Source organism: Ursus maritimus, unplaced genomic scaffold (assembly GCF_017311325.1).
Source record: "Ursus maritimus isolate PB19 unplaced genomic scaffold, ASM1731132v1 scaffold_16, whole genome shotgun sequence".
NCBI lineage: Eukaryota > Metazoa > Chordata > Mammalia > Carnivora > Ursidae > Ursus > Ursus maritimus.
Window position 1 is genome coordinate 46,660,640 of NW_024424008.1, and position 16,187 is coordinate 46,676,826.

Consider the following 16,187-nt stretch of genomic DNA (forward strand, 5'->3'; position numbering starts at 1 on the left):
GGAATCCTTGATTGGAAGAAGAGGGTGATAATACAAAACATTCTTTTTTCATAAGGATCTTTGTGGACCACACAGCTAGATAAAACTCACTGCTGGTGAAACAAATCCCAAGTGTGCTGATTGCTGACATATGGTGTGACTTGAACCCAAAATGAGACCTCTGGTTCCCGCACAGCTCAACGCCTTAGCCCAGGATATGAATAACAACATGGAAGGTCAATCTATCAGATCTGCAAACCAGACAAGGCTAATTGTACCAATAATGCAATTAATGCCAAAACAGTGTTCAAAACACTTTTATTACATCAAAAGGAAAAGGAAAAATGAGAATAAAGTTCCACATGTTGTTTCAAAAACCTACCGGCTCAGATACAGGATGGAGAAAATCTGGTCTTTAATAAAATTCATAAGAAAAAAAGGATCTCTATGTAGTTAAACTGAACTTTTGTAGTTAAACTGAACTTAAGCTACTGATATAAGTCACAGCAGAGATAGAATCTCAAAAATATGCTGAGTACAAGAAGCCAAATACAAACACAGGAAATTCTGGAATAGGCAGAGCTAACCTACAGTGCTAAAAAAGTCATCAGACCATCAGTTGCCTCTAACTGGGGTGGGGCAGGCATGGTGGTATTGGCAGGAAAGGGGTATGTATTTTCCGGGGTGATGGTAATTCTCTGCATCTTGACACGCACCCTCCAGAACTGATGAAGTGGTGTATTTACAATCTGAGCATCTCATGGGGTGTAAATGGATACCTCAATTTTTAAAAAATAATTTGGTAGAAGCTAAAACATCAGGGAGGCTGTCAGAAGTATAAAACCAGTCTTGGGTGTTTCACTAGCAGGAACTGAGAAGAGCCGAGCCATGTCGATGTTAATCCCTGTACGCTGGGGTCAGCTGCTGGGGTCAGGCCTGGGCCCCACATGTTAAAGCACTGACATGGCGGGATGGGCCTAAAGGACACCCAGATGGTGGAGAGTCGGGATCCCACGGCTTCGGAGGCAAGGAAGTGGAGCCATTTGCCATGAATGGGAGACACGTAGGAGGGATGGGGGGCGCTCAGACACCTGCAAGGTGTTCAGGTGAAGGAGGAAACAGCCTGTGTGTGTGTGTGTGTGTGTGTGTGTGTGTGTGTGTGTGTGTGTCCGTCCGTCCGTCTGTCCGTCTGTCCTGGGAGCAGAACGAAGCCCACTAACTAGAAATCGGAGAGAGGAGAATTTGGGCTCTCTCTGACTTGAGGACTTTCATTCATAAAGGAATAAATGGATAAACAGAGTGAGAGAATGAAGAAATGATCAACAAACCGTCCCAAAGTGAAAGGAAAGCCGCTTCTGATCTGGCCACTCCCCATCACTCAAACTGTCCAAGCAAAGACTGGAGGATCTTCCATCACGGACGTCAAGAGAAAATGCGTGCAGGGGCTGGCAGAAGGCCAGAGCAGATGGAACATGCATAGATTCCTGCTGGACCTCTCCTGAGCACAGCCCAGAGCAATCCAGTCCAACTTGTCCAAATCCACATGCATCCAATGGCCCTTCAGGGCCCGCTCCCTTCCCCTGCTCCTCGAGGGGGGGTCTGATCAGCACACCCCATCACCCCAGGATAGTCAAGAGCAGTCCTGTAGACTCTGCTCCCAAAATGCTTAGTCCTACACCCCCCAGCCCCTAGCTTCCGTTCTCACTTCCAGTCTTGCTTCTTTTACATTTATCCTCCTCAGCTTGCCAGGGCCCCCTTTCTGTGATGCCATGTCTAGCCACATCATCCCCCTACTGAAAACCCTAAAGGGACACTACCACTTCAAAAGCCAAGTCTGATCTCTCCAGTGCAGCATGCATGGTCCTCCAGCTCCCAGCCCCTACCTACACCTACCTAACCCCGATGTCTCAGCACCCCCTCCCCGCAATCTGCATTCTATCAGTACTAAAGCCTTATACCTTCCATGTTGATTCATGCTGGACCTTCTTTGCCCAAGGTCTTTCTAACGCCGAAGTGACACTCCAACCTTGTGGAAGCTTCCTCTTTCCCCTCCTTGCTTCTCCTGGCCCCCATTCTGTGCTTCCACAGCCCCCTGGGCTCCCTCTACCTTATACTCTACTCTGTTTTCATGACCTGATTTTGCAAGCATATCCTACTAGACTGCCATGTGCCAGGAACAAGCCCATTTACTCACTTTTCTGCCCCGGCACCTGGCACCTTTCTTGGCACACAGAAAGGGCGTTAATTAACATTTGCTAAGGGAGATGAAATAAACTGCACTGTATTTTTTCAACCCCGTCACTCAGTCTCTTAACAGTTTAAAAGGTGGTAACACCTACTCCACCGTAACCCAAAGGCCAAAGAAACCAAGTGACGGTGGAAATGTAGCAGGTGGGGGCGGGTCTCTACTACTGCTAAGTGCTACCACTGGCATTAGGTACTGCGACCAAGCGTGCAGGTTAACTGCCACCTCCCACATTCTCGAACTAGGGGGTTGCTTCCAGAACTCAGGTCCTGAAAAAACAGTTGCTGGGTGTAATCTTTGCACAATCTGTTAGGGACTCCTAGGAGAAAGCCCTATGAAATCAGAACTCTCCTGCAGGGAAAGAGGCTGTTGGACAAGGCCAAAATATTGTTAGCAGCTACCAAGGACAGCATTTTGCTGGCAGGTAAACCAGCAAGACGGAAAAGGAAATTGATCTTATCTTTCATGATCAAGCCCACGAACTTGTATTGGGGTCTTTTTTTTTTTTTTTCCTCGTCAGAGTTCAAGAACACAGCAGCCCCTTTCTCTGAAGGACACGGGGATTATGCACAAGAAAAATCTGTATCCCCTGAGCAGGTTGACCGTGACGGCGCGCTGACTGAACGAGTATGTGAATCCCCAGAACGGGTTCTTATTTACTCATTTCAGACATGTAGACACAGGAGCAAAACAAAGCGTTCCACTTCTTGCTCTCAATTTCAATTAGCAGTAACAAAGGTAACAGGCTCAGTGGAGAGTCAAGGCAGAAGCTGAGACAAATAACAGTCAACTCTTCATTATCTGGGCTAATCAGGGAACGAAAGACATGAATAATGTAGAAGAACAACACCCGAAACGAAACAAAACAAAAACCTCACTCCTACTTTAAGCAATGTTCCAACCTCTGTCCCCACTAAAACTCTTACGAGAGTTCCTGATGTTTTACCCCGCATGGCTTTCTTCCCTAAGGCTCTGGGTCAGAGTAAGCCCTTCCCCTGGCCTCTCTCTCCAGCTGGCTCAGAAACATAACAGAGCCACAGGGAGCACGGGCAGTCCCTGATGGATGCCTCACTCACCTTTGCACGCTCGGTACCTAGAACAATGTCTGGTTCATTGCCCGTGTTCAACAAATGTTTGTGCCATTGACCTGAGATGATGTCTAACAGAAATCTGCTCAACTTCCAGCTTGGGCCCTACCTGCTGACAAGTCACATCATTTCCTCATGAGAAAACAGAGGAAGGTGGATTGGGCCTGCCCTGCTGCCTCTGGGGGACCCCCATCCCTACTTGAGCTCCAGAAATTCTTATTTACATAGAGGATGGTGGGAGTGGTCCCTTCCGAGCCATGCACCTGCCACATTACCATGCCCCTTCTGGTTTTATAAATCAGTAAAGAAATAAGCAATCTTGGAAGACTAAGTGTGCATGACCTATTTATTGACCAATCAAACATTTACGAAGTGCCTGCTAGCCTGTACAGAATAGAAATACTGGTCAAAAGGCCGTGCTAATGAGTTGCAGAATTCGGGCATATAATGAAAAGGAAACTACTGAAAGAAGTCCATATGTGATCGATGCCCAATTAATGAGCCCGCTAATAAATGCTATGAGACTCCAGGACAGACATCACCATGGTCGGGGAAATCAGACTTGAAGGGGCCCAAAGCCCCACCCCAGCAACAGAAATCCTTTCTCCACTCATGCTCGGCTATCGCAGTAAGTCACCGGTGTGGTCTGAGGCTATGAACTAACTACAGTATTATTTCCTGCTTGTCTTCTGATGAAGCTGATAGCACACAGCAACAGGTCAAAAGCAGAGTAGCAGGAGAAGCAGCAAAAAAAAATCTCTGAGAGCAGCCTACTGAGTAAATGCCAGGTGGCTACACAGATTTAGGCCAAGCTCTGACTGATATTTGGGACACATGCACCTGTCAACAGGAGGCCGGAACATATCCTCCCATTTGCAAATGCTTTATTTGAACCATACACAGAGATACCTCCAAATAACCTGCAGAAATAAAAGGGGGCTACAGTGCCCATAATCCCTCAAGTCCACAAACCCTGCAGTCATTTTTAAGCGTCTGGGGAGGGCACAGTGATTTTTCTGGCATCAGGTTTATTTTCCCGGTCGTGTTTTGCTCCAGCTAGCGCAGCAATGACGCTGCGTTCCCTGAGCACATATGCACCGACAGATGGTGTCAGAGGACTAGAATCATGCTAACTACTTCAGGGGAGCTGGCTTGGAATGCAAATGCTATCTGCAGAGAAGTTGAACAGGGAACCTCAGAAATGGATCTACGATCGGAACTGCCTCGTAACAGTGACATGTATGCTGCCCAGGAAGCCGAACTGTGTCCCCTGCTGTCGTTCTCACACAGCCGAGTCCCCACCGTCCCACTGTTTACTTGTGTATCTTACCCCTGGAGGATGGGATCCTGACGAGGGAGGGGAGAGATCCTCTTTATCTTTAGATATGCACTCCCCAGCACAATGTGTGCTTGCTAAACGTGTGAGATGGGATTTGATAAATTAATGAATAAATAAATAAACGGCAGTAGAGATGTGGGAAGCACAGTGCTTGGTGACTGTCCTCATCTGAGCAAACACCAACGGGAATGTGGATACAGTGCTGTGTACAAACAGGACTTGCTTCCGACTCTTGGCTCTAAAGCAGCAGCTGACCAGCAGCACGCAGGGCCAAGAGCAGCCAGATGCCCGTGTTTGCTTCCTTCCGCAAAGCCAGCCTACTCGGCGCAGGTCAAATTCACCACGGGAGAAACCAGATGCTAGGATCTCTTTTTTCAAACCGCCCACCTCTCTCTTGCTGCTGGCCCTGTTTCTAAAAGGAGCAAAGGAAGAGAAGGCTTTCTTCTTCGCATTAAACAAGATGATCACTGAGGCCTCCCCACCTCCTTCAGGAACACATCTCATGAGTTCAGCGCAAATAAGGGGAGAAGGGAGAGCCGGTCTGCCCCGACCTACCGTTAACAAAATTAACTTTGGCCCTAACTCAGACAAAAATAATCAAAGAACTGGTCCTGATAACATCAGACTTGAGCAAGCAGAGGTTACAGACTCTTGACATTTTTGCTTTTCAGAGCAATACATTTGCAGAGTACAGAATGTAATTTAACGTCACTAACAAACGTTAGTAAACTAACAAGTTACTTTACCTTGCTGAGTCTATTTTCTCATTTGTAAAACGAAGCAGTTAACCCCAAAGGTCCCTTCCAGATCTGTTTGTATGAATCCCCAAACCAAATGTGTCAACAGCAAAAGCCGATTGGTTACCAAGTAGGACACATTCTGAAATTATTACTCAGGTATTATTATTATTTATTATTATTCACTGTTCTTATCACTCCTTCCATGTCACACACAAAGCAAAGATAGACATGTTGAAGTCTCTAGTTAATTTTTTAGTCATCCTCAATTTATATTTATATAGAGCTGTACTTTGCCAGATCAATAAAATTGGATCATTTGTAATAGCCCCTTGAGAGAGGAAGGACAGAGTATTACTCCTATAGATAAGGAAAGTTTAAATAATATGCTGAGGTCAACAGTGATTTGCTGTCAACGATCTAGGGCTATGGAGAGACAATCCACGTCTACTCACAGACTTACATTTCTGGGAGAGCAGCGTGATGTTAAGAGAACAAGTTTCATCAGAGACACTTACTTCAGCTCATTGGTTTCCATGCCCTGGGCGATGGCCATGATGATGCCGCCATGATCTCCCCAAGTATAGTAGTGAGGTCCAGGAAGTGCCTGAAGAGGAAAAGCCAGTGCTGATGCCACTGCCCTGGAGTGACTGGGCAGAAACCATGCACACCCCAGGGGCACACACACGCCCAGACACACAACATACGCACATGGCAGTGATGCCAACCACGTGAACACAATTTTTCAGTTCCCACATTCACATCCATTCCCTCAGTTGCTCCACACAACCGTGGGGATGGGACAGCAACTTCTCATAGCCCCATTTTTTTCCCCAAATGAAGAAACGAGGTTCGTATTATAAAGTGGCTGACCGTAAACAGCAGGGGTAGGAGTCCAGCCCCAATCTCTGACTCTCACCCACCAGAGATTACAATTTAACCACCTGAAGTTTGAGTTCTACCATGATCGTATAAACCCACGACAGTCCATCCTTCCTGCCAATTACAAGTAAAAACGTTAAACGAAATGTAAAAAAGAACTGCCCAAGGATGCTGAAAAGGAAAGAAAGTCAGGCGGCCTGTGCCTGAGGAGCCACCACAAGGTTGGGGTTTCCTGGGATGGCTTTGCCTCCGAGGGAAAGTCCCAGTCCTGGAACACCTCAGTCCCAGGTGGATGGCTACACCGTCAACAGAAACCGTTTCTGCATATGGAATCAGGAAATGAAGCCTCTGCAGGCTGGGGAGAATGTGGATGAATTCACAGAAGGGAGAGTATCAAACAAGTCAATCCTCTAACTGTGTGTATGAACTCCCACAAGCCTCACCCCAACCCCTAAACTACACATGTGTGGAACAGACTGAAATCAGCACAGCGAAGGTCTATCGAATGCAATGGAGATTTGCCCTGCCACCCTCGGAATGCAGGAAGGAACCCACGGTCTGAATCTAAGCAGGTTCACTGCACGCTATAACAAAAACATCCACATCCTCCACTAGACTGTATGCCACGCATGTCATTCACATGTCCCGGATACAACCCATAATTACTCAACACACACACAGGTCAATAAAACGTGCCCAATTCTCAAGGGAAAAGGCAATCAACAGGTACCAACCCCAAGACAGTTCAAATGCTGGAATTACCAAAGACTTGAAAACAGCGATCATAACTGTGCCTCATGGGGTAAAGGAAAACACACCTGAAATGAACAAAAGACAAGAATTCTTCCCAGCGAAGTGGAAGCTACTTTTTAAGAGAAGAATTTTAGAACAGAAAAATATAACATGTGAAGTAAGAGATTCACTAATGAGGTCAACAACAGAATGGAAATAACAGAGGAACTTGTGAACCTCGTGATAAATATGGAACAGTAGAAATTACCCATTCTAAAGAACACACACAAAAAAGAATAAAAAAGGGGAAAAAAGCCCCAAAGACTGGGAGGATAATACTGAAAGGTCTAGTGTGTGTAACTTGAGTCCAAGAAGAATAGGAAAAAGGGACCAGAGCAGGGGAAAAAAAAAAATTTTTTTTTTTTTTTTGAAGAAATAGCGGCTGAAAATTTCCCAAATTTGGTGAAAGACATACATTGATGTAGACTCAAGATCAGCCGACCCAAACAGGATAAACGCAAACAAAACCACACCTAGATACATCACAGCAAAACTGCTGAAAACCAAAGATAAGGAAAAAGATCTTGAAGCCTTTCAACAAAATGACGGATTGCGTGCAGGACGGTGATGGCTGAAATGACTGTAGATTTCTCATCACAAACCGGAGAGGCAAGACGACTGTCGCACATCTTTAAAGTTCTGAGAGAAAATCACCATCAAACCAGGATTCTATATCCAACAAACATATCTTCCAGGAATGAAGGTGAAATAAAGAGAAATTAGGGAAAACCAAGAAAATGCATTAACAGTACATCTGCTCGACAAAAAATGCTAAGGAATTCTATCAGGCTATAGGGAAACTTACCAGGGGGACACAGGGAGTCTCAGGAATGAAAGAAGGGCAAAAGAAATAGCTGGGTAAATATAAAAGTTTGCTTCTTTCCCCTTAAATTCTTTAAAACTGATATAATGATGTAAAGCAAAACAAAAGCAAAAACACTGTCTTGTAGGTTTTTTAATGTATTTCACTGGGATACACAGGGCAGCAATAACAGAAAGGTTAGGGAGAGAGTAAAGGGACTTACATGGATGTAAGGTTTCTAAATTTTATATGGAGTGTTAACATTCTATTAAGAGCAATATTAATTTAAAAAAGACTGTGAACGATTACACATGTTGCAATCCTTAGAGCAACCACTGAAAGAAATATAATCAAAAGACAATACCTAAATAAAAGCAGAATACCGAAACCATCTAAATAATATAGAAAAGTCAGTAGAGGAAGAACAGAGGAATAAAAAATAAAGATCATACACACATACATAAAATCTTGGATAAATCCAACCATATCAGTAATTATGTTAAATGTTAATGGTCTAAGCATTTCCGTTAAAAAGCAAAGCCTTGCAGAATGAATAAAAAAGCAAGACCCTCCTATATGCTCCCTGTAAGAAACAGTACAAATATGGACACCAGTGGGCAGAAAGTAAAGAGATGGTAAAAGATATACTATTGAAACAGTAAACGAAAAAAGTTTGGAACAATTATTTCGATACTAGGTAAAATAGAGTTCAAGACAAAGATTATCACCATAGATAAAGAGGGATATTTCATAACAATAAAAGGGGCAGGAACAGAAAAGATCATTATAAAATGTGCATGTACTGAATCACAGAGTCTCAAAATACATAAAGCTAAAATTGACAGGATTTAAAGAAAAACTTGGCAATTCCACGTCGTTGGGGATCTTACCACCGTTCACTTAGCAATTACTAGAACTAGTCAAAAAAAAAAAATCAGTAAGAACACAGAAGATCTGAACAGCAGGATGTCGACCACCTTCATATAAATAACACCTTCATATAACTAACACTAAAATCCAACAACAGCAGAATACACATTCCTTCCTAATGCATATGATGTATTCAAGATGGGCCGCATACTGGATTCCAAAGCAAGTCCCAATAAATGTAAAGGGCTCAAAACCCTACAAAGTATATTCTCGGACTACAAGGCAATTAAATTAGAAATCAAACATAGTAAGATATCTAGGGAAATTTCAAATATTTGAAAACTAAACAACCCTTTTCTAAATAACTTACCAAAGACACAAAGCAAAAGGGACATTCTGAAGTAATAAAAATGTTCTGGAATTAAGAGAGTGGTGACGGTTACACATCACATCACTTGGGAATATAGCAAAAAACACCAAACTGTACACTTTAAAGTGGTGAATTTTATGGTATGTGAATTACATCTCAACTTTAAAGAGGGACATTAAGAAATATTCTGAACTGAATGGCAAAAAGTACAACATCTCTAAATTTGTGACAATAGCCAAAGCTGTATTTAGAAGAAAACTTCACAGGTTTAAATGCTTATGTTAGCGAAAAAAAAAAAAAAAAAACAACCATCTAAAATCAATGACCTGAAGTTATACCTTTAAAAAAGCTACAAAAAGAAAAGCTAATTAAATCCAAATAACAAAAGGAAAAGATAATACTTAAGAGCAGAAATCAACAAAATAGAACACAAACCAAACAGACAGAGCCAAAAGCATGTTCTTTGAAAAGATCAATAATATTGACAAACCACTAACTAAACTATTAGGCAAAACAGGAAAAACCCCACAAATCCTCAATATCAGGAATGAAAACAGGTAATCACCACAGACCCTACAGATGTTAAAAAAAAAAAAAGAAGGAAATACCTTGAGTCATTCTAAGCCAACAAATTCAATAACTCCAATGAAACTCACCAAAACTGACACAAGTAGTAGAAAATCTAAACAGTTCTCTATCTGCCAGAGAAACTGAATTTCTAACCAAAACATTCCCAAAAAGAAGACTCCAGGTTCAGATAGTCTCACTGGTGAGTTACTCAAGAAAGAAAAATCACCCCACTTTTACACAAAAGAGGAATCACTGCTCAACTTGTTCAATGACACCAGCCCTACCCTAACACCAAAACTTGAAAAAGACATCACCCCCCCAAAACAAAACAAAACAAACCAGACCAATATCTCTCGTGAATAATGTAAAAATCTTTAACAAACTTAGCCACTCAAACCTAACCTTGCGTAGAAAGGATAATGATATCATAATTAAATAGGGTTTGACCCGGTAATTCAAGGTTCATATAACCATCAAGAATCAATCAATGTAGGGGCGCCTGGGTGGCTCAGTCGTTAAGCGTCTGCCTTCAGCTCAGGGCATGATCCCAGGGACCTGGGATCGGGCCCTGCATTGGGCTCCCTGCTCCACTGGGAGCCTGCTTCTTCCTCTCCCACTCCCGCTACTTGTGTTCCCTCTCTCGCTGGCTGTCTCTCTCTCTGTCAAATAAATAAATAAAATCTTTAAAAAATAAATAAATAAATAATTTTTAAAAATAAAAAAAGAATCAATCAATGTAACATACGGTATTACCTACGTGATGGTATGTTATGAGAAGAAATATGTATTTTGGTCTTTGTTCCCAGCTCCTGGTCAGAGCTCCTAAAACCCTTGCAATCTCCTGACTGATCGGGTGACATGGGTCTTACACAGAAGCGCCTATAACCCCGAGAACTTCCAGCATGATAGGAGAGTCTTCTGTTGTAATGAGGCAACTCTTGGTGGACTCCTGGACAGTGCGGGGACTGGTCACCAGAAAGACAAAGCATGATTAGAAGCTTCAAACTTCCAGCCCTGCCTTCTCCACTGAGGAAAGGACAGGGGCTGGAGAGGGAGCTAATAATCAATCATGCCTTTGTGATGAAACCTCCATGAAAAAAAAAAAAAAAATCCCTAAACTGCAAGATTCAAAGAGCTCCCAAGTTGGTGAACACATCCACGTGCTGGGAGGTTAGCACATCTCAATGCCATGGGGACATAAGCTCCCGTGCTCAGGATCCTTCCAGACCTTCACCCAGGTGCAGCCTTTATAATATCCTTTATAATATACCAGTGGGTGTAAGTAAATATCTCCCTGAGTTCTGCCGCTAGTCTAGCAAATTACTGGACCCAAGAAGGGGGTCATGGGAACCTCCTATTTATAGTCAGAAGTATGGGTGACAACCTGGAACTTGCAGTGAGTGTGTGAAGTGTGGGGTGCGGCAGTCTTATGAGACTGAGCCCCTGACCTGTGCGGTCTGTGCTAACTCCAGCTAGCTACTAGTGTCATGACTGAAATACAGGACATCCGGTTGGCGTCCAGAGAACTGGAGAATTGCTCACTGTGAGGGGAACCTCCCCCAGCATTTGGTATCAAAAGTATTCTGAGAGTAAAGGAAAAGAGGGGTTTTTAAAAAATTATATACCATATTACATAGTGCTATATTATTACATATTAGGGAAGGGAAGAAAAGGAAGAGAGGAAAAGAAAGAAAAGACATAAAGATCAGAAAGGAAGAAATAAAACGGGTCCCTATTTGCAGATGACATGATCTTTTACATAGAATCTACAAACATTACTGAATTATTTTAGCAGAGTTGCAGAATACAGGTTAATAGGTAAAAATCAACTGTATTCTTACATACTATAGCAAAAATTGGAAAGTAAACTTGAAAGAAAATTCCATTTACAATAATACTGAAAAATTTTAAAAATACCTAGGAATAAAACTAACAAAAGATAGATACAAGGCCTCCACACTGAAATCTAAAACACATCACTCAGTGAGATTTAAAAGGAAATGAAGAAATATACTACATTCGTGGATCAGAAGACTCAGTAGTGCTAAGATGTCAATTTCCCCCAAATTCATCTAAAATTCAATGCAATCCCAGTCAAAATCCCAGCAGGTGTTGTAGAAATTGACAAGCTGATTCTAAAATGTTGTGGATACACAAAGGATCTGGAACAGTCAAAGAAATTATTAAGAAGAACAAACTCAGGGGGCGCCTAGGTGGCTCGTCGGTTAAGCAAACGACTCTTGGTTTCAGCTCAGGTCGTGACCTCAGGGTCATGAGATCGAGCCCCAGGTTGGGCTCCAGGCTTAGTTCAGAGTCTCCATGGACTCTCTCTCCCTCTCTTTCTGCCCCTCTCCCCCACTCGCTCGCTCTCGCTCTCCCTCCCTCTAAAATAAATAAGTAAATCTTAAAAAAAAGAAGAAGAAGAAGAACAATGTTGGGAGACTTACCTACTTGATCCCAACACTTACCGTTAAGTCTCCCATAATCAAGACAGTTTGGTACAGGTGAAAAGACAGACATTCAGATGCATGCAGCAGAATAGAAAGTCCTGAAATACATCCATGCATATATGGCCAACTCATTTTCAAACAGGCACGCAGTCAATTCAAGGGGGGAAAGAAGTCTTTTGCAGTAAGTGGGGCTGGATCATTGCATCTCCACATGGAAAAATGAGTATCAACCCTTCCATCACACCAGATATAAAAATGAACTCAAAATGGATCATAACCCTAACCCACAGCCTTACACTATGAAACTTGGGGGTAAATTTTTGCAATCTGGGGAGGGACAAACATTTCTTAGAACAACAAAGAGCATAAAACAGAAGAAAAATCCTGATAAATCAGACTTCCGCAAAATTTACCACATTTGCTCTTTGAAAGACACCATTAACAAAATTTTTAAAAAGCAAGCCACAGACTAGGGAAAATACTCATGATACATATATCAAACAAAAGACTTAACTTCAGAATACATTTTTCAAAAAACCTCTTACAGCTCAGTAAGGCAAACAATTCAATTTTTTAAAATAAGTACAAGATTTGGGGCGCCTGGGTGGCACAGCGGTTAAGCGTCTGCCTTCAGCTCAGGGTGTGATCTCGGTGTTATGGGATCGAGTCCCACATCAGGCTCCTCCGCTATGAGCCTGCTTCTTCCTCTCCCACTCCCCCTGCTTGTGTTCCCTCTCTCGCTGGCTGTCTCTATCTCTGTCAAATAAATAAATAAAATCTTTAAAAAATAAATAAATAAATGAATAAATAAATAAATAAAATAAGTACAAGATTTGAACAGACACTTCACAAGATGATTTCTAAATGGCCAATGGGCACATGAAAAGAAGCTCAACACCATTAGTCACCAAGGAAATGCCAATTAAAACCGTAACGAGCTATCATGTGTGCTCATTAAAATGTCTAAAATTAAAAGGACTGGCCATACCAAGTGTTGGTGTGGACCTGAAGCTATTAGAACTCTCAGACACCGCTGGTAGAAATGTAAAATGATACATCCACTTTGGAAAACAATTTGGTCATTCCTTAAAAAAAGTGAAACATAGACCCACCAAGCTGCCCAGTCATTCCATTCTGAGGTATCTACCCAAAAGAATTAAAAATATATATCTAAAAAAAAAAAAAAAAAAGCACGTAATTAAGTATTTATAATAGCTATACTTACAATCAGCAAAAACTGGAATGCCCATCAACAGATAAAAGGATAAACAAAGTCCAGAATATCCCTACAAGGGGATACTAATCAACAGTAAAATGGAAGAGAACCACGGATACAGGAAACAGCACAAATGAACCTCAAAGCCATGATGAGTGCCAGAGGCCCGGCAAAAAGATGGTGTATTATGAGTCCATTTATATAAAATTCTAGAAAATGCTAACTAATCATCTGGCAGAGACGAGGTAAAGAGAAGGATGGATTACAAGGGGGAACGAAGAGGCTTTTGGGAGTGGTGGAAATGCTTGTTGTCTTCATTGTGGTGTTGGTGACGGTGTAGCGATGGTGACCAATTCCGATCAAACTGTACACTTTAAATAGGCAGGTGTCTCATAAAGTTGTTAAGGAAGACAAGCGCAGAAAAGGAACTCAGGAGCGGAGAATTTGCACAACTCATTAGTAGCGGAAGGGGAACCAGAATTCTAGTCACTGATTTTCTAGACAGCCTCTGTCCACCGCATCCTACCTCACCCTTCCCCTGCCTGTGCCCCTCACGCCGCAGGCTGTCCCTCTCAACGTGAACGCTGCTGCCCAAGGGGACTCACACGCCCACTCGCACAGACACGGTCTCGACCTTCTCCTCCCCTACTTAGCTCCCTGCTCTTTCCAAAAATAAGGTCCCTTGTGCAATGGCTGCTTCTTGGCAGGCGTGAAGCAGGCCTGGCAGGAGGCACGGACAGCTGCCCCAGTATCGGCCAGACGATACCACTTCACTGGCGGAGGAACAAGACCCTGCTTTCTCCCCAGAAGGAAATCACTTGCAGATGTTCAAATCCCAGATTACACCGACATCAGAAGGTCCAAACAAACCACACGCCTATCTGCTGAGGAGAGAACACCCAATTTCAAAAGGAATGTCCGGCTCCAATGAAGAGAAAAGCAGCTGCTTAATCCTGCCCATGGGGGCAGAGCAAGGATGCCCCCCAAACTCCAAACTGTTCACCCTTTTTGACTACCGTAGGGCCTTAACAACATCTTTCATCTGAATATGTAATTATGGTCTCCACCATACTGGCCAGTTCTTAATGTAGGCACACACACATAATGTCTGGCTCCCAGATCCCTCAGCCTGAGGGACGGGAAGCCCTACCTCACAGGAGATAAGATATGTGATAGGTCTCTGTCAACTGCACAGAGCCAAACAAATGTTGGGTATTATTAATGCTTTACACATTACATATTAAATATAAATGTGTATACACTGCGTTCCCAATAGGAAGCACCATGACGGGCACCTGGGTGGCTCCGTCAGTTAAGCGGCTGCCTTGGGTTCAGGTCATGATCCCAGGGTTCTGGAATGGAGCCCTGCATCAAGCTCCTTGCTCCGAGGAGAGCCTGCTTCTCCCTCTGCCTGCCACTCCTCCTGCTTGTGCTCTGTCTCTCTCTCTCTCTGACCAGTAAATAAACTTAAAAATCCTTAAAAAAAAAAAAAAAAAAAAAAAAAAAGCAGCACCATGAGGCTGGCTGGCTCTTCTGAGAACCACATCCTTCCTGACATCACACTCCGCCTCCAAAAGGTGCTCAATTAAATTCTTCTCCCGTGATCTGCTGAGTTCTCCAGGTGGCTCCCCGCACATGCAGCGGAGCACCCCTAAAACCAACGCCCACAGAATGAGACCAGATGTACTTCCCTTGGCCTTCGTAAGTCATGGGAGGCTGATGAAAGCATTTTTTTTAAACAAGTTTGGCAGTTCTCTAAGGTCCAAGGCCTAATGAGCGTTCAGGGAGCACAGAACTAGCTCCACTCTCAGAACTGGTATCAGCAGTGCCTAAGGACCCAAGCAGCTCCGCAGGCTTAAGGCAAAAACCGTCTTCCTTCATGGCATGGAGTGAAATGGAAGGGCCGGCCCAGCACCCTGAGGAGAGGCTTGACTTCCATTTCATTACGACACAACAGTGAACGGCCAGTTTCACACAGATACCAGTACGACCACGCGGTCATTTGCTGACAGATTCTGCAAACAGTTACACAGCCGCCACGCCACGCCAGGCCCTGCGAGGTTCTAGGGCTAAAGAAGTGAAGCAAGGAGACATTGCTTTGTCCTCCTGGAGCATTCGGTTAAATTTACAGTCGTGGGGGGGGGAGAGAGAAGGTCTGGTTTTGATTCAAAGGAATATTTTTGGCAACATCGTGAGCCCACGTTACAAGGTGCGAACACAAAATCAGTCCAGCTGACGCTCACGTGTGGCTTTGGGTACCTTTCTTTAATTTTATAGCCACACTTGGCGCCACTGGCCTCAACACAGGCCACACGTGTTCCTGAAATGGGGAGGCACGACCACGTTCTCCGACACCACCGGGCTCCCGCACTGCTAGAGATGTACACGTTCGTCTTGCTTGCCAAGTTCTTTCCCACCGAACCTAAGATGCAAGAGGAGTCATTACTTTTCATTTCAAGAAGAGGTCAGATACTCACCTTGCCCAACCAGAAATTCTGAACTAAATTCAAAACCACAAACAGCCGTGGTTACGGCTGAGGTCGGTGGTCACCGCGCACTCGGCTGCGCACAACCGAAGAGCGTAGCCCCGAAGCGGGGGGACAAGCATCACGGACTTACCAGTGGCGATGATGAGCCCAGGCGCGGACTCCTTGGACAGGATGGGCATCCTCCGGAGCTGGAGGCTGAGCAGCTGACTGAGCCGCTGGGCCAGGTGGAGGGAGCAGCCCTGGGCGAGCTACGGGACACAAGTTCCAGACACTGTCAGCACGTGGCAGGATCCCTCCAGCTCCCCCCAAACGCTGCGGCCTGGGTGCAGACTGCGGCCACACACACACAGAAAGGAAA

General features: G+C 43.9%; 1 protein-coding gene across 1 annotated transcript in view; it reads right to left on the minus strand.

Moving 5' to 3' along the window:
• Window positions 1-16,187, minus strand: part of SORL1 (sortilin related receptor 1) — a 154,159-nt gene that overhangs the window by 84,191 nt on the left and 53,781 nt on the right. The window contains exons 10-13 of the mRNA XM_008690173.2: window positions 15,960-16,077; window positions 15,696-15,762; window positions 14,902-14,908; window positions 5,907-5,995 (exon numbers count right to left, since the gene is read on the minus strand). Coding sequence (XP_008688395.2) covers window positions 5,907-5,995; window positions 14,902-14,908; window positions 15,696-15,762; window positions 15,960-16,077 — 281 coding nt within the window. The remainder of the gene's footprint in view (window positions 1-5,906; window positions 5,996-14,901; window positions 14,909-15,695; window positions 15,763-15,959; window positions 16,078-16,187) is intronic.